The 26,563-nt window shown below is 48.2% G+C and overlaps 1 protein-coding gene and 1 non-coding gene across 2 annotated transcripts; one reads left to right on the top strand and one right to left on the bottom strand.

Moving 5' to 3' along the window:
* Positions 1-1,299: 1,299 nt before the first annotated feature.
* PRSS23 (serine protease 23) lies at positions 1,300-23,998 on the top strand. The gene is made up of 2 exons (XM_060234971.1): positions 1,300-1,635; positions 22,769-23,998. Exons 1-2 carry the CDS (start codon positions 1,628-1,630, stop codon positions 23,898-23,900), a joined length of 1,140 nt encoding a protein of 379 aa, XP_060090954.1. The 5' UTR covers positions 1,300-1,627; the 3' UTR covers positions 23,901-23,998.
* Positions 2,257-2,328, bottom strand: TRNAN-GUU (transfer RNA asparagine (anticodon GUU)). The gene has a single exon. It is a non-coding gene; the product is annotated as a tRNA-Asn (tRNA).
* Positions 23,999-26,563: the final 2,565 nt, after the last annotated feature.

The following is a 26,563-nucleotide window of genomic DNA, read 5'->3' as shown; positions in this document are numbered from 1 at the left end:
ATGGGAGCCCTTCCTTCCCACTCCACCCGTGCTCCCCAGCTCTTTCTGAGCATTTCATAAGAGAAGCCATGTTGGATCAGGCCAGTGGCCCATCCAGTCCCACACTCCGTGTCACACAGTGGCCAAAAAACCCAGGTGCCATCAGGAGGTCCACCAGTGGGGCCAGGACACTACAAGTCCTCACACTGTTGCCCCTCCCAAGCATTATGGCCGATGAGGGGCCCAAATCCTGTGAATTTAGCAGTAAGTATTTGTGAGTTTCCTGCACTATGCAGGGGGTTGGACTAGATGACCCTGGAGGTCCCTTCCAACTTTATGATCCCCAAGCAGGAGTGTGGAGCATTCACGTCTTCATAGGCATGGGGGGGGGGGGGCGTTTTAGCAACCCGAGCAATGAGCCAGCAAAGGAAGCCAAAGGGGGATTGCCCCCCCCTACTGGGAGGGGCTCTATAACTCTTAAATGACAGCAGGGGATCATTTCATAGAAAAAGAGGAGCTGGAGCTTATTAGCAGCACAACTCATCTGCATAACTCATTTGCATATGCCACACATCCCCGACATCACCAGAAGGTGGACTAATATTATATCATATCAGCTCGGCATCTCCCTTCAAATGCTTCTTGAATTAGAACCGTCATCATAAAAACCTTACTTACTACCATCATACTTTTTCAATGACTTGCTCCTAGGCGGCCACAGTGGCATGAAGATTTTCATCCGTCTGCTTGATAGGTTTGGGTTCTTTTCCCATTTTTGGTGGGGAAAACGATGAGAAAGTTGGTCAGATCTTAAGAGTTCAGCAAAATTCTCCCAGGGGGTTTGAACCATGGAGCCCAGAAGCTAGTACTTTTTTGGGGGGTGGGGGGTGGGGAGGGAGATAAGAAAGAGCACAATAAAACTTAAGAGGTTCCGGAGCTCCGCTCCTGTGAGCTCCTGCCGAAAATGAGGCCTGCCAAACCCCCTTGCTGGTGGTGGTGGTGGGGGCGCCCAATAACTTTTCAATGACAGATCTTCCCTTCTCCTTGAGATCTGGCGCCCGGGGCGGGGGAAGTCCCGCTGGTGCAAGGGTGTGTGTTTGGGGAGGGGGGCGTGGATCCACCAGCGGAGGGCCTGCCGGAGGGGCGGGGGGGGGGCTTTTGCAAGGAGGGGAGGGGCCCTCGATCCCTCCGCCACGAAGGGGGTGGGCTGAGCCCCATGGCGCCTGCGCCGCGGTGCCGGCTGCCTTGTCGCCCAGAAAGGAGGGGGAGAAAAAAAAAGTTTCTTTTTCTGCCAAGAGGGCTGAGCGAGTCCTCGCAGAAGGAACCCGGGAGGCGCCGGAGCGACACCTGCCAGGCGGATCGGGACCCCGCGGGTGCTTCCCACGCCCCACCCGCTTTCTGCTCCTGGGTTGCCGGGGTCCAGACCCGGAGGGGGGCGTCGGTGGGGAAAGACCCGCTCCCAAGTCGTGAAGAAGGGATCGCGCGCACCGAGTTGCGGGGCGGCAGGCGGGAGCCAGTCGGTGGGGTGGGGGGCGATCCCGGCCCCCCGAGGTCAGCGGCGCGGAAGATTTGCAAGCCATGGCCCCTCTGGAGGCTACGCCGGCTTGAGCTGGGGAGGAGGGAAGGATCGCGCGACCTGTCTCCCGGGATGACCAGGTGAGTGGGGGGCGAGAGAGATGGGAGGAGGAGCGCCCGGGAGGTTTTGGGGCACCGATAGCCGAGTGATCCTGGGGGGTCTGCTCCGGAACGTTGCACCGCTGCCTCGTACTCGCCTTTTGGTTGCTCTTCTCTCAGAGCTAGTGGACGGAGCAGCCCAGCCTCCTCGGGAGTAAGCCCCACGTTGTCCTTTTGGGGCTTCGGTCCCGGGAAAAGGGTCCTTAGGATTGCAGCCTGTGGGTGCGGCCCGAAGCGTGTCTACTCAGAACTAAGCCCCCTTTTATTCTGTGGGACTTACTCCCATGGAAGTGCTTAGAATTGCAGCCTATCTATCTGTCTGTCTATCTATCTACATACGAAGCTGCCTTTTACTGAATCAGACCCTCGGTCCATCAAAGTCAGTATTGTCTACTCAAACTGGCAGCGGCTCTCCAGGGTCTCAAGCTGAGTTTTTTCAGGCTTATTTGCCTGGACCCTTTTTAGTTGGAGATACTGGGGATTGAACCTGGGACCTTCTGCTTACCAAGCAGATGCTCTACCACTGAGCTACAGCCCCATTCATGGTTCTCCAGGGTCTCCAGCTGAGGTTATTCACGCCTACTTGCCTGGACCCTTTTTAGTTGGAGCTGCTGGGGATTGAACCTGGGATCTTCTGCTTAACAAGCAGATGCTCTACCACTGAGCCACTGCCCCTCCCTGTGTCTCTCCAGGGTCTCAAGCTGAGGTGTTTCACACCTATTTGCCTGGACCCTTTTTAGTTGGAGATGCCGGGGATTGAACCTGGGACCTCCTGCTTACCAAGCAGATGCTCTACCACTGAGCCACCGTCCCTCCCCTACCTACCTACCTGCCTACCTGCCTGTCTGTCATCTCCCAGCATATGTATCAATGCAGTGTGAATTCCAGCTGATCAGTGTTCTCTCTAAGCTGTTAGTGTGAGCTAGCTCACAGTTCTTTAGCCTCCGGCTCACACATTTTAGCTTTAGCTCAGGAAAAATGGCCCCAGAGCAAACTCATTGATGCAGTAGCCCAATGGCTTGCTCACTATTTTAGTGCCAGTAGCTCATGAAGCAGAATTGTTGCTCACAAGACTCCACAGCTTAGAAGGAGCATCGGTGCTGAGTAGCCCTTCCCCCCCCCTGCCCCCAAGAATCCCTTTCCTTTCTCCGGAAAAGTCCCTTTTCTGCCTGAGGAAGGTGGGCGGGAGGGAGAGCGCCTTTGCCAAAGCCAAGAGGTCAGGATTTTGTTACACAGGATTCAGGCAAGCCAGCCCATAAAGAGATTGGACCACAGAGTGGAGGAGGGATGAGGGACAGGAATGCGATCCCAGGGTCCAGTCAAAAGTGGTCCAGTCCAGTCCAGTCTGATCAGCTGCCTTTGTCCCTGAGAGGTGTTTTTGGACCCTTCGGGTGGCCAGATTGCAGCCTGTTGATCTCTCTGTGGTGTTACTGTTATCGCCGTTTGGGCTTCTCACTCTTATTCGGTTGTCCGTCTATATGCTGGTTTTAAAAATTCCATTCCAAAGACAGAAAGAAACTCTTTTTCAAAGGAACTCCTTTATCAAGTCCAGGGAATTCCAGTTTATAATGCGGATCTAAGTGACTGCATAGCGCATTAGAAGTCAACCAGAATTTCAGTCCTATTAAATTGGCCCCCAAATTTAGACTTAAGAAGAAGACTGTAGATTTATACCCCGCCCTTCTCTCTGAATCAGACTCTCAGAGCGGCTTACAATCTCCTTTATCTTTTTCCCCCACAACAGACACCCTGTGAGGTGGGTGAGGCTGAGAGAGCTCTCACAACAGCTGCGCTTTCAAAGACAACTTTTGCAAGAACTATGGCTGGCTCAAGGCCATTCCAACAGCTGCAAGTGGAGGCGTGGGGAATCAAACCCAGTTCTCCCAGATAAGAGTCCGCACACTTAACCACTACACCAAACTGGTGTTCTCCTTTCTTTCCCCCCATTTACCTGTCATCTTTGTCCTTGCACTGCTAGGTAGCACACCCGGGGATCCTGTCTGCCACAAGGAGGTACATGTTTTTAAATCCTTAATAACGACCCTGTAAGGTAGGGCAGAAAATGTGGGGTGAGACGATCCAGGCTTACCTCAAACTCAGCCTGTTGACTATCTGGCTGATTGGAGATAGGAACCGGGTATGTCCCAGTTTGCAGCTGGGAAATTAAATCAGGATTAATTTAAACCCTGCTATCCTGACTTTGCCCCATGGGCATCCTGTGAGTGGCGGCAGCTTTGATCTGAGTTGGAAATTTACCGCTTCTTCATCCGGACCAAGCCTTCCACCTTTCGGAATGCCTGCCCTAACTAAGTTCCATTAGAAGAAAGAGAGCCTTTCACAAATGACATTTCCCCTGCTTTTATACAGATTAGGGGAAAAAAATGTGCACAGCGTGTGGGAAAATGATGCAAGCGTCTATTTTGACACAGAGGCTGTGAGCCGTTGCCACCAGACACATTTATGCAACAAAAGAGACACTTGTGCAAGTTTTGTGTGTAATGGCATACACATTTTCCCACCCTTGTTTCCATACACGTGGGTAGATTCTGGTAAGAGTATACCCAGTTGTTAGATCCAAGTGGGCAGCCGTGTTGGTCTGAAGCAGTAGAACAAAGTAGGAGTCAAGTGGCAGCTTTAAGACCAACAAAGTTTTATTCAGAATGTAAGCGTTCATGTGTGCATGCACACTTCTTCAGATGAGAAATCAGGTACAGTGAGCAGAGCTACGTATAGCTGGTAGGTAGTGGCTTAGAATGCAAAATGGTTCTAAACCACTACCTACCAGCTATATGTAGCTCTGCTCACTGTACCTGATACCTCATCTGAAGAAGTGTGCATGCACACACGAAAGCTTACGTTCTGAATAAAACTGCATTGGTCTTAAAGGTACAACTTGACTCCTACTTTAAGAACATAAGAACATAAGAGAAGCCATGTTGGATCAGGCCAACGGCCCATCCAGTCCAACACTGTGTCACACAGTGGCAAAAAATTTTATATATACACACACACTTGTGTTTCTTAAAACTATGTTATGACAGCACCAGAGTTTTCATGTGGTGTGAGGTTCACAGGTGTGTGTGGCTATTGATAGGTCATTGAAGAAACGTGCTGTACAGGAAGAAGTATTTATTTGCGAGTGGAGTTCTTTTACTGTGCAATCCTAAACAGGGTTATACCCTTTTAAATCCATTGAAGTCCGTGGCCTTGGAAAGGTGTAACTCTGTTTAGGATTGCCCTGTTCAGCCTTGTCCAAAAAGGCCCATGTGTCTCTGGGTCAAAGGGAGGAGCACGGATTGTGCACGGTGTTGGGCTCATCATGCTCAGAAAGCTGTCTGTCATAGAAATGCCTTTGAGAAGGCTTTAGATGGGGCCATAGTTGTGTGTCATGTTTTTACCCTGCCCTTCCTGTAAAGACCTCCAGGAAGTGTTCACAGCAACTGCGTGGGGTAGGGAAGATGAAACACAGCAAGTGAGAAAGACTTCTGTGTTGTAGACACGCTGAGGTAAACGCAGACATGTGCTGATCCAGCTCTCTGGGAATGCCCTTTTTACTGTTTGGGGACAAATATCTTCCCATCACATTTGGTATCTGCTCCGCAATCTACTGGGGTTGCCAGTTTGGTGTAGTGGTTAAGTATGTGGACTCTTATCTGGGAGAACCAGGTTTGATTCCCCGCTCCTCCACTTGCAGCTTCTGGAATGGCCTTGGGTCAGCCATAGCTCTCACAAGAGTTGCCCTTGAAAGGGAGGCTTCTGGGAGAGCCCTCTCAGCCCTACCCACCTCACAGGGTGTCTGTTGTGAGGGAAGAAGATAAAGGAGCTTGTAAGCTGCTCTGAGACTGATTCAGAGAGAAGGGCAGGGTATAAATCTACACTCTTCTTCTTCCCTGAAGTGTCCCTTCAGGTATGAGTGAAAGGGTTAAGCTGCTCTTCTGAACACCAGGCTTGTTCTTCCCTGATGGTGCAAAGAAAACCCAAGTCTTTGGCATTTCCTAGTCTTCTTCCTCTCTCCTGGTCTGCAATAGAACTTTTGCATCTCCCTTACCTTAGAGATGTGAATGCTGTGATCTTCCAGGCTGATGTATCCGACGAAGAGAGCTTTGGCTCTCCAGAGCTTCTACCCTGGCCTCGAAGGTGCCTTTGGACTTGAATCTTGCTTTTCTATGGCAGAGCAACCCTGAAACTGTTGGCACATTTAGGAACATGTATCCTAATTGGAAGAAATGCACAGTTTGGATTCCAAAACTAGGTGATGCTCAGGAACATTAAAAAAGCTTGATTGTCCTCGACTTTCTGTGGTTTTGTTACAGCTGGAAGAGATCTAGCCAGCTAACATGTTTTTTTATTCCACCCTCCCTCCAAGGTATTCAGGGCAGCACATTAGGTTCTCTGTGACCCTTTTTATCCTAACAAAGACCCTGTGAGGTAGGAGAGGCTGAGCAGGAGCAGCTGGCTCAAGGTCACGCAGCAGGGTTCGTGACAGAGTAGGGATTTGAACCCGAGCCTCTGCAATCCTAGTTCAGGACTCTAACCCCTGTACCATACTGGCCAAGTACTAATTCCTAAATTAACAGCAGTTGCTCTGCCTCTGTAGAGGAGGCTCACAGATTTGAATGCTCTGACATTAAATAAAAATCCCCTTTGCCTAGAATATCAGGTGTCAGGGAGGAGAATTCTAGCCTAGACTTTACCTTGATGCGCTAGCTTTCTGGATGCAGGGATTTTTTCTTTTCATGAGGAAGAATCCAGTCTTGTGAACTCCCACTTGCTTCCTGAAATGCTATAATCGGGGTGAAAGTAAGTGGTTACGAGGGTTGCCAAGTCCCAGGTGGGGGCAGGGGATCCTTCAGTTTGGAGGCCCTCCCCCCACTTCAGGGTCATCAGAAAGTTGGGGGGGGGGAGGAAATGTCTCCTGGGCACTCCATTATTCCCTATGGAGACCGATTCCTTTAGGGAATAATGGTGAATTGATCTGCGGATATCTGGGGCTCTGGGGGGGGGCCCTGTTTTTTAAGATAGAGGCACCACATTTTCAGCATAGCATCTGGTGCCTCTCTTCAAAAGGCCCTCGAAGTTTCAAAATGTTTGGACTAGGGGGTCCTATTCTATGATCCTCCAGGGAAGGTGCCCCTATCCTTCATTATTTCCAGTGGAGGGAAGGTGTTTAAAAGGTGTGCGGTCCCTTTAAAGGTGATAGCCAGAACTCCCCTTGCAGTTCAGTTATGTTTGTCACAACTTTGCTCCAGGCTCCACCCCCAAAGTCTCCTGGCTCCACCCCCAAAAGTCCCCAGATATCTCTTGAATTGGACTTGGCAACCCTAGTGGTTACAGAGTTCTGGTAAAAAGTGGTCAATGTGCTGTTTTGGGTTGCCAGTTCAGGGTTGGGAAATACCTGGAAATTTTGTGGGCGGAGCCTGAAGAGGGTGATATTTGGGAAAGGTGGGGGCTTCAGTGGGGTATAATGCCATAGAGTTCGCCTTCCAAAGGGGCCATTTCCCCCAAGGGAACTGATCTCTGCTGCTTGGAGATCCATTTTAATCCCAGGAGATCTCTAGCCACCACCTGGAGACTGGCGGCTCTAGCTGTCTCCCACCTTTTGCTGTGAGCTCCCCGACAGACATTATCCTAAAACATTTCAAGCCCACCCACTCAAGCAAATCCAGAAACAAGTTTACGGCTGCGGCTGCTGTTTCCAGAGAACAGGAGCCAAGATTCCGACATGTAATAAATCAGAGGAAGAAGAAGAGATTGCAGTTCAAAAGTGTAGAGTTGCGGTCAAATTATTCAGCGAAGACCTGAGTTCAAATTACCACTCAGGCTTTTAAAAAATGTTATTCAAACATTTGCATTTTGCCTTTCTGCCCAGTTAGGGCTAGGAACAGTTTAAAACACAATGCGAATCAACTTTAGAAACAATGTATATATGATAATGAGCAGTTAAACAAGATGAATCTCAAAGAGAATGGCAGATGGAACAGAAAAGATTTCACCCATTGGTGGATCAGGGGGAATAGATGAATCCCCCTGGGGAGGAGATACCTTAATTTTGGGGCCAAGACTAAGAAAGCCCTTCCTCAGGTTGACGCCCATCTTAGCCTCAGGTGGCAGGAACATCCAAAGCAGGGTACCTAAAGATATCATAGTTGTTGGCAAGGGTGAAATTCTAGCAGGAGCTCCTTTGCATATTAGGCCACACACCCCTGATGTAGCCAATCCTTCAAGAGCTTACAAAAAAGAGCCTCTTAAGCTCTTGGTGGATTGGTTTCATCAGGGGTGTGTGGCCTAATATGTAAAGGAGCTCCTGCTAGAATTTCACCCCTGGTTGTTGGGTAGGTTCATATGGGAGTAGGTGGCCGCTGGGTGGTGTTAGGCCAGCCACCGTCCTTCAGCCTGACCTACCTCGTAGAGTTGTTGTGAGGACAAAAAATGGGAGGAGGAATCATCTAGCCCCGCCCCCAACATCCTCAGTGGAAAGGCGGGGATATAAAGATGGATTAGACTGAAATTCTTTGACATGTCTATATCAGAAAGTGTTTAAATTCGAGACCAGTCTGCTCACAGTTCGGAGTATTCTTTCTCCCTCAGCCACGTCTTGGGAGTGAGAGCGATTAATGTTTAACTTCTTATCGGCATGCCTCTGCAAACACGCCCAGGCTGGGCTCCTTCACACTCTTCGGCCTGGCCCAAAATAGAACCATTTATTATTTGTTCTTGGATTCGGACCGAGGACTACTGGAGGAGAGCTGATTAGAAGCAAATGTAAGCCGCACTGGAGGGAGGGAACGAGAGATGGTCTCGCCTTCGGGGAATGGTGGGGAGAGGATATTATGTCCGAAACACATTTTGGAAATGCCAGCGCGGATTGGCTGCGCGACTCCTGGGAAAACAGCTGATTACAATCACACTGGCTTTATTGGGTGACGCCCAGGCAATATCAGCTGTTTCCACATGCTGTTAATTTCCCCCCACCCCCTTCATTACAAAATCATCAGGCTAATGCATCCTGTAAGACAGGGGTGGCCCATTTGGAAGGCTCTTTGCACATATTGTGTGGCTCTTGAAGCCCCCACAGCCCTGTTGGCTGGCTTGGAGAAGACATTTGCCTCTTTAAATCACTTCTCCAAGCCAAGCCTGGCAGCAGCTTGGAGAATGTATTTAAAGCTAAAATTGCTTTCTTTCCACCTCCCTCTCCCTCCCATCTATTTGCCTTCCCTCATCTTGCAGCTCTCAAGCACCTGAAGTTTCATGTCTTGCAACTCTCAAACATCTGATGTTCATGTCTTGTGGCTCTCAAACATTTGATGTTTATTCTGTTTGGCTCTTACGGTCGACAAGTTTGGCCACCCCTGCTGTAAGATGTTTGAACGTCTCTTAGAAATCTGTATTCACAAAACCAGGTCTACCTGCTTCAAAGTTTATTGACTTTTATTGATTTATTTAGATTCCCCCCCCCCGCTGCCTCTCTAGGAATCCTGCCCGAGGTGGTGTACAAAATAAATTAAAAAAAGAAATTCAAAGATGTTCATTGCAATCCAGCAGGACGAATCCAGTCCAGCATAAAAAAACAGAGATCTTACAAAAAGGCTACTGACAGTTTAAATTAAGTTTCCGGATTAAAATAGTATTAAGAGATCAGTCCCTTAATTAAAAGCCTGGGCTAACAATAATGTGTTGGCCTGGTGCTGAAAAGAGAGCAACAGAGTTGCCAAGCAAAGCACAAGTAGAAAGGAAAGTTTGTACTATGGTTCCCAATCCCCAGGTGGGGGCAGGGGATCCCCCTGTTTGGAAGCCCTTCCCCACACTTCACGGTCATCAGAAAGCAGGGGTTGGAGAAGGGAAATGTTTGCTGGGTACTCCATTATTCCCTATGGAGACCGATTCCCATAGGGTATGATGGAGAATTGATCTGCGGGTATCTGGGGCTCGGGGGGGGGGTGTTTTTTTGAGGTAGAGGCACCAAACTTGCAGCATAGCATCCAGTGCCCCTCCTCAAAATACCCTCCAAGTTTCAAAAAGATATGAGCCCCAAAAAGAAGGTGCCCCATCCTTCATTATTTCCAATGGAAGGAAGGCATTTAAAAGGTGTGCAGTCCCTTTAAATGTGATGGCCAGAACTCCCTTTGGAGTTCAGTTATGCTTGTCACAACCTTGCTCCTGGCTCCACCCCCAGTGTCTCCTAGTTCCATCCCAAAGTCTCCTGGCTCCACCCCCAAAGTCGCCAGATATTTTTTGAATTGGACTTGGCAACCCTAGTTTGTGTGCATGTGCAGCGAAAAAGAAACACGGTGTCCAGAGGCGTCTAATGCATAGGCCTTCAACCTTCTTTAGCCTGCAGGCACCTTTGGAATTTGGAGAGAGGGTCGTGACTGCCAATCCAAAATGGCTTCCTCAAGAGGCAGAGCCAAAGCCAAAATGACTGCCTCAAGAGGTGGAGCCACTTAGGGGGGCGGAAAGGAAGGGTACGCTTTTTTTGTAAAATAAAATAAATACAATACCTCCCTCTTTGCTTTGCAAAAGAATCGCACAAGCGGAATAAAAGCAGAAGTCTTTTATGTCATATACTGCCTGATTCTTTAACGGGAGATATTGGGAATAGAACCTGGGACCTACTGAGCCACAGCCCTTCCTTGAAAAGGTAGGTTTAAAGAGGCAAAGCCACTTTTCACATGCACTTATAGCTGAGGATGTGCTGTAGCCCTGAATGGCATACATTCTTTTCCCCTACTCCATTATTATTCTCAGAACAACATAAGAACATAAGAGAAGCCATGTTGGATCAGGCCAATGGCCCACCCAGTCCAACACTCTGTGTCACATAAGAACCTAAGAGAAGCCATGTTGGATCAGGCCAAAGGCCCATCCAGTCCAAAACTCTGTGTCACACGGTGGCCAAAAAGAAAAACAAACAAACCCAAGTGCCATCAGGAGGTTCACAATTGGGGCTTGAAGCCCTTCCACTTTGCCACCCACCCCCAGCACCAAGAATACAGAGCATCACTGCCTCAGAAAGTTCTAACAATACGCTGTGGCTAATAGCCACTGATAGACCTCTGCTCCATATTTTTATCCAATCCCCTCTTGAAGCTGATTATGCTTGTAACCGCCGCCACCTCCTGGGGCAGTGAATTCCATGTGGTAATCACCCTTTGGGTGAAGAAGTACTTTCTTTTATCTGTTCTAACCCGACTGCTCAGCAATTTCATTGAATGCCCATGAGTTCTTGTATTATGAGAAAGGGAGAAAAGTACTTCTCTCTCTACTTTCTCCATCCCATGCATAATCTTGTAAACCTCTATCAGGTCACCCCGCAGTCGACATTTCTCCAAGCTAAAGAGCCCCAAGCGTTTCAACCTTTTTTTCATAGCGAAAGTGTTCCAAACCTTTAATCATTCTAGTTGCCCTTTTCTGGACTTTTTCCAGTGCTATAATATCCTTTTTGAGGTGCGGCGACCAGAATTGTACACAGTATTCCAAATGTGACCGCACCATCGAGGTAGGTTAGGCTGTGACTGGCCCAAGGTCACCCAGCAAGCTTCAGGAAAGAATGCGGTGCTGACTGCACAGGTGCTCTTCAGATCTCCTTGCTGAGCAAAGACCAGTGCTGAAAAGTTGCGTCTGTGCATTCCCCCCCACCCCTCCGCTGTGCAGGTTTATTTCTGCAAAGAGACATTCAAAGCTCGAATCTCTTCAGACTGGATTCTAAGCCCCATTCTAATCCATTCTAATCCCCAGCAGTGTTCCCTCTGAGCCACGACTGGCATGTGGGAGTAGGCGAGGTAGGTGGCCACCTAGGGCGCCACATTGCCGCAGGGGCAGGTGCCCCCTCCCTGTCCCTTGCTCGCGCTGACCCTGATACTGTGTGGCGTTCTTTCTTCGCACCAATCGCTCAGAGCGAAGAAAGAACACCCCTGCCCAGCAGCCCTCTTCTGCTTCCAAGAGAGTTGAGCAGGGGCCGCAGGGGTTGTTTATTTCTTCACAATTGGAGCAAAGAAACAATGCCCCCCCCCCCCGGTGGCCCCTGCTCATCTCCCTCTGAAGCGGGAGAGAAGAAGAAGACTGCAGATTTATACCTCGCCTTTCTCTCTGAATCAGAGACCTAGAGCAGCTCACAATCTCCTATATCTTCTCCCTCCACAACAGACATCTTGTGAGGTGGGTGGGGCTGAGAGAGCTATCAAAGCAGCTGCTCTTTCAAGGACAACTCCTGCGAGAGCTGTGGCTGACCCAAGGCCATCCCAGCAGCTGCAAGTGGAGGAGTGGGGAATCAAACCCTGTTCTCCAAGATAAGAGTCCCCACACTTAACCACTACGCCAAACTGGCTCTGGGCAGAGGGGCATGCCGCCACAAATGATGTCACTTCTGGGTGAGGCCACGAGGGGGTGTGTGGCGGTGCAGGGTTCTGCCTTGGGTGGCAGAAACCAGGGCTTCTCTAAGCTGTGTTAATGTGAGCTAGCTCACATATTTTTAGCCTCCGGTTTACACATTTTTGTCTTGGCTCAGGAAACATGGCCCCAGAGCAAACGAATTTCTGCAGTAGCTCCCAGCTTTAATGCCAGTAGCTCACAAAGCAGAATTTTTGCACACAAGACTGCACAGCTCAGAGGGAACTCCCACCCCATCATTTACCCAGTTACAAGGGTGGCTTGAGACGACCTCTTGGCAACACTGGCTACAGTCGCCTTTTCACAAATGACACTTGAGCTATGATGCCATTCAGGATCATTTCTCGGGGAAAATCTGACTTTCGAGAGGGAGAGACAGTATGAAGTTTCTATCCTGAGTTAGTTGAAACACTTTAGAGTTAGCAGCTCTGGGTTAGGAAATACTTGTAGATTTTGGGGTGGAGTCTGGGAAGGGTAGGGTTTGGGGAAGGGAAGGACCTCAGCAGGCTACAATGCCATAGAGTCCATCCTGTAGAGCAGCCATTTTCTCCAGGGGAATTAGTCTCCATCCTGTGGAGATCAAGTGTACGAGCAGGAGCTCTCCAGGCCCTATCTGGAGGTTGGCAAGCCAATGAAACATGCTTCACGGGGCACCAGATGACCCCTGGGCACTGGATGAATGGTTAGCAGGTTTGTGGTTAAGAGAAGTTCTGGGATGGGTAAAATAGCTATGTGGTAAAAGCACAGACCAGCTGATTTAAAAGAAGGATCCTTCCTAGGTGTGAGGAGGCAGAGTCATGAGTGGAACAGAACTTCCCGTTTAGATAGATCTCAGTAGGCAGCCATGTTGGTCTGAAGCAATAGAACAAAGCAGTAGACAAGTATACCTTTAACGCCAGCTAGGTTTTATTCAGAATGTAAGCCTTCATATGCGCCTAAACAGACTTCATCAGACAAAATGGGAATGGAAGCAGCAATCCTTAATATAAGTGGGCAGTGTGGAATCATGGGAATGTTTTTAGCAGATTAAAAGAATCGCAAATAGGGATCTGTGTGTGTTAGTGTTAGGACAAAGCAGGGCTGAAAAAAACACTGGAGGGTGATAAAAACCAGACTGCTGCTGTAGGTGCGAAGAATGTTACCTAGATTTATGGCACTTCACACCTACAACAGCAGTCTACTTTTTATCACCCTCCAGTGTTTTTTCCGGCCCTGCTTTTTCCTAACACTAACAAACACAGATCCCTATTTGCGATTCTTTTAATCTGCTAAAAACATTCCCATGATTCTACACTCCCCACTTATATTAAGAATTGCTGCTTCCATTCCCATTTTGTCTGATGAAGTCTGCTTAAGAACCACCCGTTGTTTGCCCAGGAAAACCTAGAAGCGGGTGAATGGCTTGAGTGGCAAAATACCTGCCAACACACGGATCTTAATTCTATTTATTTCATTATTTGTTTTCTTCACAATATTTACAATCCGCCATTCTCACAAGGACTCAACGGTGGATGACACAGACTGTGGACTACGCAGGGCCTTCCTCTGGGCATAGCGCAGGGGCCACTGGGGGCGTGGGCAGCGGGGGGGGGGGAGTCATGAATCGCCTGCATTGTGCAGGGGGTTGGACTGGCAGCCCTCCCTGAGTCTGGACGGAAGAGAACTGTTCAGTAGGTTCCTCCGATACGTTCCTTTCCAGTGAGAATCCAAATTATATGTGGTTTTTTTAAAAAAAAAAACTGAGAGAGAAACGCACACAAGAATGGTGCTGGAAGGAGCTTGGCCAGCTGGTCGCAGAGCAGCACGGCACTCCGATTAGTTTTGCGGGTGGGTGCCCTTCAGCAGAAGTGCCAATGTACCTGCTGGGCCGAAGTGTATGTGTTGGCAGCTACCCCGGCCCTGACGCAGTTGCAATCCGGTTCAGTTTTTCCAGCGTGTCTCCTCTCGTAACCTTCAAATTAGTAGGGATTTAGGAAGGAGCAGACCCCAGAGAGGCGGCTTTCCCTCAGCTCCCTGAAGTAATGCCAACAGACAGCCTACGACTGAGATGGATTGAAGCCTAAAATTGGGCTGAGGGCTTCCATAATCCTCTGGAGCTACCTGGACTGCGTTTCTAGTGACTTTGAGGGCCAAGGAAAGCTCGCTTTGGATATTTTGGCACCAACCGTACCTCATTTTTCTCACTCCCTCTCTCCTCCCCGGGGTTAATCATTCCGGCGTTTTCACTCCAGTGGAAAAACTGCCTTCATTGCAGAAATGTAATGGAGATGATTTCTTCTCCCACAATTTTTTGTGTTGCACGTTGCAAGGACAATTTCGAATCAGCGGGGTGGGACGAAGCACCTTCTCAAGGGCGACCTTCTTGAAAGTAAAGCTAATTATGATTTGGCTCTCCTGTTTGAAAGATTATTTGTGCATGCGTGAAAGAAACCACTGTTCTCTTTCACTACCCTGTAATATTATTTTTTTAAATAATTCATTTGTACCCCACCTTTCTCTCTGGGGAACCCCCAAAGTCATTTACACTGATCTTCTCGCCTCCATTTTATTTGCACAAGAATCCCATGGGGTAAGTTAGGCTGAGAGTCTGTGACTGGCCCAAGGTCACCCAGTGAGCTTCCATAGCACAAGTGAGAGGATTCGAACTCAGGTCTCCAAGATACTAGTCCGGCACTTCACCACACTGGCTTATAATGGAGGGGGGTGGGGTGTCAAAGGAAGCACGAAGTCAGTGTACTCCCAAGTATTGATTTATCTCATTTGTAATTCACCTTTCTCATGGAGAGTGAAGGTGGATTAAGTCAGGCATATCACAGAGTCCATTGCTTTCAGTGTGAGGACAAGAGGATTCTGTGTGATCTGGCATTTGGTTCGATATTTATACCCCGCTTTTCTTCCTGATGGGGATCCAAAGTGGCTTATAACAGTCTAGAACAGCATACATTATAAATGAACAAATGAACCCAATGCTGCCTGTTGGGCTGATTGTGGAGCCAGCAAAACGGCTGAACCACTGAAGCGGCTTTATACTGAGTCAGGCTCTTGTTCTGTCAAGATCATTATTGTCTACTCTGACAGGCAGCAAGTCTTCAAGGTCTCAAGTAGAGATCTTTCACATCAACGACTACCTGATCCTTTTCAATGGACAGCTTGTGAGAATCAGTGTCTTGTAGTCCCGAAAACCCAGAGCTGGAAGACACCTCAGGGTCATCTAGTCCAACCACCTCCCACCCCTGCACAGTCATTAGGGTGTTCCACTGGGAGACCTGGGTTCAAATCCTGTCTCTGCCACAGAAGCTTGCTGGATGACCTTGTGGCTAGTCACACACTCTCAGCCTAACCCACCTCACAGGGTTGTTGTGTGGACAAAATGGAGGAGAGGAGAATAATGTAATCTGCTTTGAGTCCTCTTTGGGAAGAAAAGCTGGGCGTAACTGGTCAAGAAATAAGCAAGAACTCCTTTGCATATTAGGCCACACACCCCTGATGTAGCCAATCCTCCAAGAGCTTACAGGGCTCTTAGTACAGGGCCTTAGTAAGGTCCAGGGGGATTGGCTACATCAGGGGTGTGTGGTCTAATATGCAAAGAAGTTCCTGCTGCAGAAAAAGCCCTGTCTGCGCCAGTTTTTCAAGAATATATTTGATGTGCTGGTTGATGAAAGCCCAATTTAGAATATCTGGAATAATCCCTTTTTCTGGAAATTGTGCTTTCTGTAAACTGCTAGAATGGTCTAGGTGAGTAGTTGTGTCGGTCAAGTAACAGAACGAAGTTAGAGTCCAGTGGCACCGTTGACCAACAAAGTTTATTCAAGGTATGAGCATACAAGCTCACACCTTGAATAAAACTTTGTTCAACTAGGTCTGAAAAAACTGTTTCTCTCTGTTGCCCTCTGCTGGACCGAACTGTGCCATTGTAAGAAGGAGATGAGAAAATGAGCTTTTAATGATGGAGTAGCTCCACAGTTACATCTAATCTGAAGCCAAAAAGGGAGTAGTGTCGAAGCCTATAAGTAACAAAAATAAACGATGCACTTAAAAATGCTTCTGTTGGCAGACATTAATGCAGTTCTTCACAGATAACTTTCTAAGAAAGCTTCCTAATCCTGTTTTGAGTGCAAATGCAAAAGGATAAGAGTGAGCATATTAGCTCTGTGATTGTAAGAAGTTTCATTAATCAGTAATCTGCCCAGGGTAAATACCCCAGACCAGCGTTACTTCTAAGCTGCAGAGTCTTGTGAACAAAAATTCTACTTTGTGAGCTACTGGTAGTAAAGTTGTGAACTACTGGCATTAAAGTTGTGAGCTGCTGCATGAATTATTGTGCACTGGGGTGATTTTTCCTGAGCTAAGACAAAACTGTGTGAGCTTGAGGCTAAAAATCTGTTAGCTCACACTTACTCAGCTTAGAGGGAACTCTGCCCCCACCTTGGCATTGTATTTCAGTTTTCAAAAATATATTATAAGGATTGTGCACAACACATAATAGACAATACAATAATGATAGAGGTCGGCGGTTATAATTATAATTATTGTTCTGATATGTTAAAGTATAATTTATATTTTTTTGTTTGGTAATATATTTTTGGTTGGTAATTATTATTATCATTGTAGTTCCTAAATAACTTGGGGAGGGATGGTGGCTCAGTGGTAGAGCATCTGCTTGGGAAGCAGAAGGTCCCAGGTTCAATCCCTGGCATCTCCAAAAAAGGGTCCAGGCAAATAGGTGTGAAAAACCTCAGCTTGAGACCCTGGAGAGCCGCTGCCAGTCTGAGAAGACAATACTGTCTTTGATGGACCAAAGGTCTGATTCAGTATAAGGCAGCTTCATATGTTCAATTAAGCCGTCAAACTGAAGAAAAAATTGAAACGACATCAAAATCTAGAGAGACGTCTTTTTAAGAAAGCGGTGTTGAAGCTATGAGCACCAACCTTGAGAATTTCAGTTGGACTATTTCCAAGTTTGGACTTATATCTTTTCATTTGGAGACGAGGTTTTTTGGCCCCATGGGGTTTTCTGTTAAAAGGCCCTAGCACCGCCAGCCTCACCGCATCATTATCGTATTGTCTATTATGTGTTGTTCACAATCCTTATAATATATTTTTGCAAACTGAAAGACAGTGTAATACTTGGTGGCTTTGATCAGTTGACTAATTACACCAAGTGCCTTCAAGCAGCAGCCCGCCTTGAGATAGCTGAGTACGTTGAACTAATGCAGACATACACAAAGTCACACAAATGGGCTTTCCAGCTTTCTAGTGGTGAGCTTGCCCGTTTGATCAGTTGCTGCCACATGCCCTGTCCCTGCCAAAGGCAGCATAACGCACCAGTGTGGTGTCATGATTAGAGCGCCTGGCTTGGATCTGGTCAGCCTGTTTTATGTAGATCATGGTCTATTTCCATTTTAAGCTAGGGTTGCCAAGTCCAGTTTAAGAAATATCTGGGGACTTTGGGGGTGGAGCCAGGAGACATTAGGGGCGGAGCCAAGATCAAGGCTGTGACAAGCATAATTGAACTCCAAAGGGAGTTCTGGCCATCACATTTAAAGGGACGGCACACCTTTTCTGCCTTCCTTCCATAGGAAATAATGGATAGGGGCGCCTTCTTTTGGGGCTCATAGAATTGGACCTCATGGTCCAATCGTTTTGAAACTTGGGGGATATTTTGGGGAGAGGCACTAGATTCTATACGAAAGATGTGGTGCCTTTACCTCAACAAACAGCCCCCCCAGACCCCCAGATACTCGCGGATCAATTCTCCATTATTTTCCATGGGAATAAATCTCCATAGGGAATAAAAGAGTTTCCAGCTGACATTCCCCTCCCCTCCCCCTGCTTTCTGATTACCCTAAAGGGGGGGGGGGCTCCAAACTGGGGGATCCCCTGTCTCCTATTTTAAGCCACCATCAGCTCCATAAGCTGGCTAGTCTACCTCACAGGGTTGTTATGATGACAAAAAAGAAGGGAGGAAGAACAAGAGAGGGTTTTTAATACTCCACTTTTGTAGCAGGGAACTCCTTTGCATATTAGGCCACACCCCTGTATGTAGCCAATCCTCCCAAGCGCTTAAAGGGCTCTTCTTACAGGGCCTACTGTAAGCTCCAAGACAATTGGCTACATCGGGGGGCGGGGAGTGTAACCTAATATGCAAAGGAGTTCCTGTTACAAAAAAAACGCCAGCTGTAAGGATTCAATTGCCTCCCCTTCCTCTCCCCACAACAGACTCCTAGTGAGATAGGTGGGGCTGAGAGTGTTCTGAGAGATAAACTGTGATTGGCCCAAGGTTACTCAGCTGGCTTTATTGTGTCTCAAAGTGGCTTACCATATACTTCCCTTCCTCTCCCCACAACAGACGACTTGTAAAGCAGGTGGGGCTGAGAGAAATTGGTAAAAATTGTTATGGCTACAGGGTTACCCGGCAGGCTTCGTGTGAAGGAGGAGTGGGAAATCAAACCCCGTTCTCCAGATTAGAGCCCATATGAACATATGAAGCTGCCTTCTACTGAATCAGACCCTGGGTCCATCAAAGTCAGTATTGTCTACTCAGACTGGCAGTGGCTCTCCAGGGTCTCAAGCTGAGGTTTTTCATGCCTACTTGCCTGGACCCTTTTTAGTTGGAGATGCCGGGGATTGAACCTGGGACCTTCTGCTTACCAAGCAGATGCTCTACCACTGAGCTGTCATCCCTCTACAACTCTTAACCGCTCTATCATACTCGTGCACACCAAAGTTGCCATCCAGAGCTTCTGGATGGGCAACCAGAGCAGTGCTCTCCTCTTTGGCTGAGATCTCACACTGTTATCAGCACTGCAGGGCTTCTTTTGTAGCAGAAACTCCTTTGCATATTTCGCCACACCCTCCTGATGTAGCCAATCTTCCTTGAGCTTACAGTAGGCCCTGTACTAAGAACCTTGTAAGCTCTTGGAGGATTGGCTACCAAAAAAAAAAGCCCTGGCAGGCATCATGCCTTTGGGTGACGAAAGCTGTGCAAGCAACACTGCTCTGGGTAGAACTGGAGTGCCGTAGATCGGGGTGGAATTCTAGCAGGAGCTCCTTTGCATATTAGGCCACACACCCCTGATGTAGCCAATCCTCCAAGAGCTTGCAAGGCTCTTTTTTGTAAGCTCTTGGAGGATTGGCTACATCAGGGGGGTGCGGTCTAATATGCAAAGGAGCTCCTGCTAGAATTCCACCCCTGACCACAGTTAGACATTCGCTTAGGTAGAAGAGGCTGCTTTTGGAACACCGCCATTCCTTTCGAGACCTTCTGTAGGGCCGAGTTGCATCCCGTTCCTACTTGAGGTATTTCAAGAATGATGCTAAGCTACTCCAGCCATTATTGGTTTAACCCCAGCAGGGCTTTAAAGAGGCCTAAGCCGCATCTAATAGCCATGATTTGTTGGAATAATCTCTGCAAGGATGTGGGGCAGGGGGAGCCCTCCTTTTCTGCAGGGAGCATTTTGGCTCCTGCCGAGAGGCTTCAGCCGCCGGCTTAATTTCCCAATAAACCATCCCACGTTTTTCTTGACACCTCTCTGAAGCCGGCTGCTCTCTGCTGCTGGAAAGCCTGCCGCCTGTCCTTCCTAAGGGAGCTCGGACCATTTGAAATAGGATGTAGGGGGGTGGGTGGGAGTGAGAGTGCTGATCCGGGTTTGCAGTTTGCTGTGGAAGACGGAAGCTGCAAAGTCTGTACTCCCCCCAGGCAGTAGGGATCCCCCCCCCCCAGGTTTCCCCATGCTGATGCTCAGGGCTTTTTTTGTAGCAGGAACTCCTTTGCATATTAGGCTGCACTCCCCTGATGTAGCCAATACTCCAAGAGCTTACAGTAGGCCCTGCACTAAGAGCCTTGTAAGCTCTTCGATGATTGGCTACATCAGGAGGGTGCAGGGTTGCCAAGTCCAATTCAAGAAATATCTGGGGACTTTGGGGGTGGAACCAGGAGATATTGAGGGTGGAGCCAGGAACAAGGGTGTGACAAGCATAATTGAACTCCAAGGGAGTTCTGGCCATCACATTTAAAGGGACAGCACACCTTTTTAAATGTCTTCCTTCCATAGGAAATAATGAAGGATAGGGGCACCTTCTTTTGGGGCTCATAGAATTGGACCCCTTGTCCAATCGTTTTGAAACTTGGGGAGTACTTTGGGGAAAGGCACTAGATACTATACTGAAAGTTTGGTGCCTCTACCTCAAAAAACAGCTCCCCCAGAGCCCCCGAAACCTCCAGATCAATTCTCCATTATAACCTATGAGAATTGATCTCCACATAGGGAATAATGAAGTGCTCAGCAGACCTTTCTCTCCCCTTTCCATCCCCCCCCCCACCATTTCTGGGGACTCTGAAGCGAGGGACTGGCCTCTCTACTCACGAGTTGCTGCCAACTTCTTCACAGCAACACAGACACACCATCCCAAGAGGAAGCCTTTCAATCGGAGCCTGAAGCCTCCGGAGGTGGAAAGGCACATGGTCCTCTGGAGGCGGGGCTTCCCCCCACCGGCCAGCTGACTGAGGGCGGGAAAGAGCCTGTGAAAGCAGAAGAACCCCCGCTGGGACCTGGGGATTGGCAAGCCTAGGTGGGTGGTAATATGCAAAGGAGTTCCTGCTACAAAAAAAGCCCTGCTGATGCCCCAGAATAGAACCCCCATTTAGAGATGGAAGTTGAAATTGCCCTTTGACCTCAGGAACAGAATAAACACGGTAATGTGTAACTCCTGCTCTCCTCTCCTCTTGGCCTGTCTGTTTTTCAGCCAAGGGATTTGTCTTGTTCACAAATGACTTGTTCAGTTAGTGCCCTGTAGGTAAGGTTGCTGAGGAGGAAATGGGGCCTGGTGTTGCCCAGGGGTGGCCAAACTGCAACTCGGGAGCCATGTGTGGCTCTTTCACACGTATTGTGTGGCTCTTGAAGCCCCCACGGCCCTATTGGCCGCTTCGGAGAAGGCATTTCTGTCTTGAAAGAAGAACAAGTTTGCTCTGAGTGGTATTAGTTGTGTGGAAAAACAGCAAAGACAATAAACATGTCAGAATTGGAGAACGAGGGTGAGAATCCACCACCACAAGGCCATTATTCCACCTGTTAAAACTATTGTTTTCTCACTTTACAAATGAGAAACTGAGAGAGACCCACAGTGTGGCCATTCAGACTGTAGTCGCATTTGAAGTGGAGGGACCATGGCTTGGTGATAGAGCCACAGTGGCTGAATTGTCTGTATTAAGCAGTAGTCAAACTCAGTGGCCTTTAAGACCACTTCCAACAGCATAATTCTATGCTTGGCATGAAGGTATGCAGGCTCTGGCATCTGCTGTTAAAAGTTCTCAGGGTAGCAGATGCTAGAGAACCTTCCTCTAAGATCCAAGAAAATGCTGCCAGGCTGCGTGGACAGTATCTGTGGCCCACTTCAGTATATGAGAATTCCCATGTGTTCAGTGGGATTTGAATCAGAGTTTTACAGGTTCTCTTGGGGTTACATCGGGATCGTGTTAGGAGATGACCTTGGGTTAGGAACTCCTGAAAGATGTGTACACTACTAACTTAGACTTGGATTCACAGTTGTTTGCTTTTCGTAGGGAACTCTGAGAATTGTAGTTCTCTGAAGGGGGATGAGAAGTCTCTAACAAAATTCTCCTCCCACAAGCCAGTTTGGTGTAGTGGTTAAGTGCAGACTCTTATCTGGGAGAACCGGGTTTGATTCCCCACTCCTCCACGTGCAGCTGCTGGAATGGCCTTGGGTCAGCTGCAGCTCTCACAGAGCTCTCTCAACCCTACCCACCTCACAGGGTGTCTGTTGTGGGGGAAGAAGATAAAGAAGATTGTAAACCGCTCTGAGACTCTGATTCAGAGAGAAGGTGGGGTATAAATAATCATGGGTTGGAGTCCATGACTCCCCTTCTACTTATTTGGATTCTATAAGTCTCTTGCAGCTAGTCTTTCTTCAACCAATGGAGATTTTTCTCCATCAAAGAAAACCTTTATCCATCAGGGATGAAAATGTCTTTCTCTATTGGAGGAAGACTTTCTCCTTTGAGGGAAGATATAACAGAAATGCCATACTGGTCTGCAGTAGAGAAGCATGATTTGAATCCAGTAGCACCTTAAAGACCAGATCTTGTTGGTGTTTAAGCTGCTACTGGACTCAAATCTTGACTTAGCAGAAAGGAGTCCACAGATTGAGGGCTTCTAGTGTCCTGGCCCCACTGATGGACCTCCTGATGGCACCTGGGGTTCTTTGGTCACTGTGTGACACAGAGAAGAAGAAGAAGAAGAAGATATTGGATTTATATCCCGCCCTCCACTCCGAAGAGTCTCAGAGTGGCTCACAATCTCCTTTCCCTTCCTCCCCCACAACAGACACCCTGTGAGGTGGGTGGGGCTGGAGAGGGCTCTCCCAGCAGCTGCCCTTTCAAGGACAACCTCTGCCAGAGCTATGGCTGACCCAAGGCCATGCTAGCAGCTGCAAGTGAAGGAGTGGGAATCAAACCCGGTTCTCGCAGATAAGAGTCCGCACACTTAACCACTACACCAAACTGGCTGTTTGGTGGTGGATTGGATGGGCCATTGGCCTGATCCAACATGGCTTCTCTTATGTTCTTTTATGTTCTTATTCCTTGAGTTAAGGTAGATCTAATCCAGTATAAATTTGTAGTGCCTAGTTTTGACGTTCTTCTGAGATGTAAGTAGGGTTATGCATTAATCTTTCAACCATCACTAACAGGAACCTCATTTTTGTTTTGCAGATCAGCCTTCAGCATGGTGGGCCTGCCAGCGGTTATCTTTCTCCTGTGGGCTGTGGAAGGTGTGATACCTTCCAGTTCCCACTGGAAGCCCACCTGGCCATCTTACAAAGTTCCAGTCGTTGTGCCACAATTGACTGTTAAGTTGGACAAGCCGCAGTTTGACGCAGAAGCCAAATTGGAAGTGGTGTCACCATGCGGTCCACCTTGCCACAAGCGTTCCCCGTTGCCTACTTACGAAGAGGTGAAAGATTATCTTTCTTACGAAACTTTGTACGCCAATGGTTCCCGCACCGAGACGGAAGTCGGCATCTACGTCGTTACTAGCGGTAGTGCAGGGGCGCAAAGCAGATCTCGAACAAAGAGGCAAGTCTATGGATATGACACCAGATTTAGTATTTTTGGCAAGGACTTCTTGCTCAACTACCCCTTTTCCACTTCTGTGAAGTTGTCCACCGGTTGCACTGGAACGCTGGTGGCGGAGAAGCATGTCCTCACGGCCGCCCACTGCATTCACGATGGCAAGAGTTATGTCAAGGGAGCGAAAAAACTACGAGTGGGGTTTCTGAGACCCAAGCTGAAAGACGGCAGCAAGGGAGCGAATATCAGCAGCTCCTCTGAGTCCGAGAGAATGAAATTCCAGTGGATCCGCGTGAAACGAACCCATGTTCCCAAAGGGTGGATAAAAGGAAATGCCAACGACATTGGCATGGATTACGACTATGCCCTGTTGGAACTCAAGAAGCCCCACAAGAGAAAGTTCATGAAAATAGGCGTGAGTCCATCAGCAAGACAGCTGCCCGGAGGAAGGATTCATTTCTCAGGATACGACAACGATCGGCCCGGAAACCTGGTCTACCGTTTCTGCGACGTCAAAGACGAGACCTTTGACCTCTTGTATCAGCAGTGTGATGCCCAGCCAGGAGCCAGCGGTTCTGGGGTTTACGTGCGGATGTGGAAGAGACAGAACCACAGATGGGAACGTAAAATCATTGGGATATTTTCGGGACACCAGTGGGTGGACAACAATGGCTCCCCCCAGGACTTCAACGTGGCTGTCCGCATCACGCCCCTGAAATACGCACAGATTTGTTATTGGATCAAAGGCAACTATATGGACTGTCGGGATGGGTAAAGACAGCGGACATCCCAGAAGGGCCTTGACTGCTTCTCTTCTCTATATTGCCACTGTGCATGAGTCTGTTTTAATAAATACCTGGATGCGGGGATGAACCAGGAGATCTATCTTATTTGTGGTGGCGATTTGTGTTAGAGGACAAGAGCGGTTAGGAAATGTGTTTTTTTGCAAAGAGAGCTGGACTGATCCGAGATCAAGGTTGACCTAAAATGAAATCCTAGCCTTGCTCTTCTCCTCCCACAAGCCAGTTTGGTGTAGCGGTTAAGTGCAGACTCTTATCTGGGAGAACCGGGTTTGATTCCCCACTCCTCCACTTGCAGCTGCTGGAATGGCCTTGGGTCAGCTGTAGCTCTCACAGAGCTGTCCTTGAAAGGACAGCTTCTGTCAGAGCTCTCTCAACCCCACCCACCTCACAGGGTGTCTGTTGTGGGGGAAGAAGATAAAGGAGATTGTAAACCGCTCTGAGACTCTGATTCAGAGAGAAGGTGGGGTATAAATCTGCAGTCTTCTTCTTCACTTCCTCCTGTTCTTTCCAGTAGTCCCAGTCAAAAGGTACATTCATGGTGCTCTTATGTTCATGTACCAGACCAGAGGTAGGAAAGAGGAGGAGGAAGGAAAGCAGGGCTACTCAGGAGTTGGTGGCTGGGCATCTCTGGCAGCACTAGCAAAAATTGGCCAAAGGTAGCCCAGACCCTGGAGGAGACCAAAGGGCTTTCCTTCTAATCAGCAGGGGTGAAGTTCTAGCAGGAGCTCCTTTGCATATTAGGCCACACCCCTTGATGTAGCCAATCCTCCAAGAGCTTACAAAAAAGAACCTTGTAAGCTCTTGGAGGATTGGCTGTATCAGGGGTGTATGGCCTAATATTTTTAATTTTATATTTTTAATCAGATTTATATCCCGCCCTTCCTTAACGGGCTCAGGGGTGTGTGGCCTAATATGTAAAGGAGCTCCTGCTAGAATTCTATCCCTACTAACCAGTGAAATGGCCGAACAAGGCTGAGATGGAGAAGAACTACCACCAAACTATCCATATAAGCCATATGAAAGGAATGCTGTGGATCACAACAGGTGGGGCTTTTTCTTTGGATATTAGGCCACACACCCCCGATGTAGGCAATCCTCTTGGAGCTTACAGTAGGCCCTGTACTAAGAGCCCTGTAAGCTCTTGGAGGATTGGCTACATCAGGGGGTGTGGCCTAATATGGCAAAGGCGTTCCTGCCGCAAAAAAAGCCCTGTCATTGATTGATCTCAGCAGTAGAAACTGAAAAGCATAGGGGTCAACTGTAGCATCGGGGGAAGGCCTCTGTGCCCCATTTGTAAGCCCTCCCGGGCAGCTTGTTGACCACTGTGTGAAACAGGATGCTGGACCAAGATGGATCACTGGTTAGATTCAGCAGGGTTCTTCTGATGGGTTTATGTACCACTTGCTATGTACACACCACATTTATTTATGCTGTTTTCTTTCTTTCTCCATCTGCTTGCTCAATACTTGGAAAGCAGGCAGGCATTTGCCAAATGTGCCTTGGCTACATGCTGACTGCTGAGAGGTGTGCTTGAGACCTCATGAGCTCGTTTATCCAGATAGCCGCAGTTTTCAGGTCTGATTCTCACACTGCTCTTACAAGACACAGTGCAGTCTTCTGTCTGGTCATTTTAACCCCAACCTTCTTTCAAGGAGCTGAGAGCAGGGGTGGAATTCTAGCAGGAGCTCCTTTGCATATTAGGCCACACACCCCTGATGTAGCCAATCCTCCTGGAGCTTACAAAAAAGGGCCTTGTAAGCTCTTGGAGGATTGGCTACATCAGGGGTGTGTGGCCTAATATGCAAAGGTGCTCCTGCTAGAATTCCACCCCTGGTTGAAAGTACATGATTCTCCCTCCATCTCAGTATCACAACCCCATGAGGGAGAGCAGGATGAGAGAGAACGACCGTCCATAGCAGAGTGAGGATTTTAACCCAAACTTTAAACATGACGTTCTGCCTGATACAGAGTCAGACCGATGGTCTATCAAAGTCAGTATTGTATTCTCTGATTGGCAGCTGCTCTCCAGGGTATTCTGGCATTAAAACCTTATCTTCTTGGCAATTGGGCTTATGCAGGTCTTTTTCCATAGAAAAAGACCAGCAGGAACTCATTTGCATATAAGACCACACCCCCTGACACCAAGCCAGCCAGAACTGTGTTCCTGTGCGTTCCTGCTCAAAAAAAAAAAAAAAAAAAGCCCTAAGCTTATGTCTTGTGATGTGTAACTTTGGGACAGAAATTCAGGTCACTTACCTGCTTCTGAGAGGGAGAACCCCTGGAGGAAAGATCTTGTTTCTTGTTGGCCGAGATATTTGTGTCTTACCATCAGGGCTTTTTTTGTAGCAGGAACTCCTTTGCATATTAGGCCACATGCCCCTGAGGTAGCCAATCCTCCAAGAGCTTACAGGGCTCTTAGTACAGGGCATACTGTAAGCTCCAGGAGGATTGGCTATATCAGGGGTGTGTGGCCCAATATGCAAAGGAGTTCCTGCTACAAAAAAAAGCCCTGTTTACCATCATTCACAATTTCAGATGCAGCCATATTATTGGGTCCCCTATCCCAGATCTTTCTAGTCTTCTCAGCTGGATTCAGACACGTGTCCTGTCAATTCACACAATCGGACGCCAACCT

This window comes from Heteronotia binoei, chromosome 3 (genome assembly GCF_032191835.1).
Source record: "Heteronotia binoei isolate CCM8104 ecotype False Entrance Well chromosome 3, APGP_CSIRO_Hbin_v1, whole genome shotgun sequence".
In the NCBI taxonomy this organism is placed as follows: domain Eukaryota; kingdom Metazoa; phylum Chordata; class Lepidosauria; order Squamata; family Gekkonidae; genus Heteronotia; species Heteronotia binoei.
This window is presented reverse-complemented; position numbering and strand designations above follow the sequence as displayed.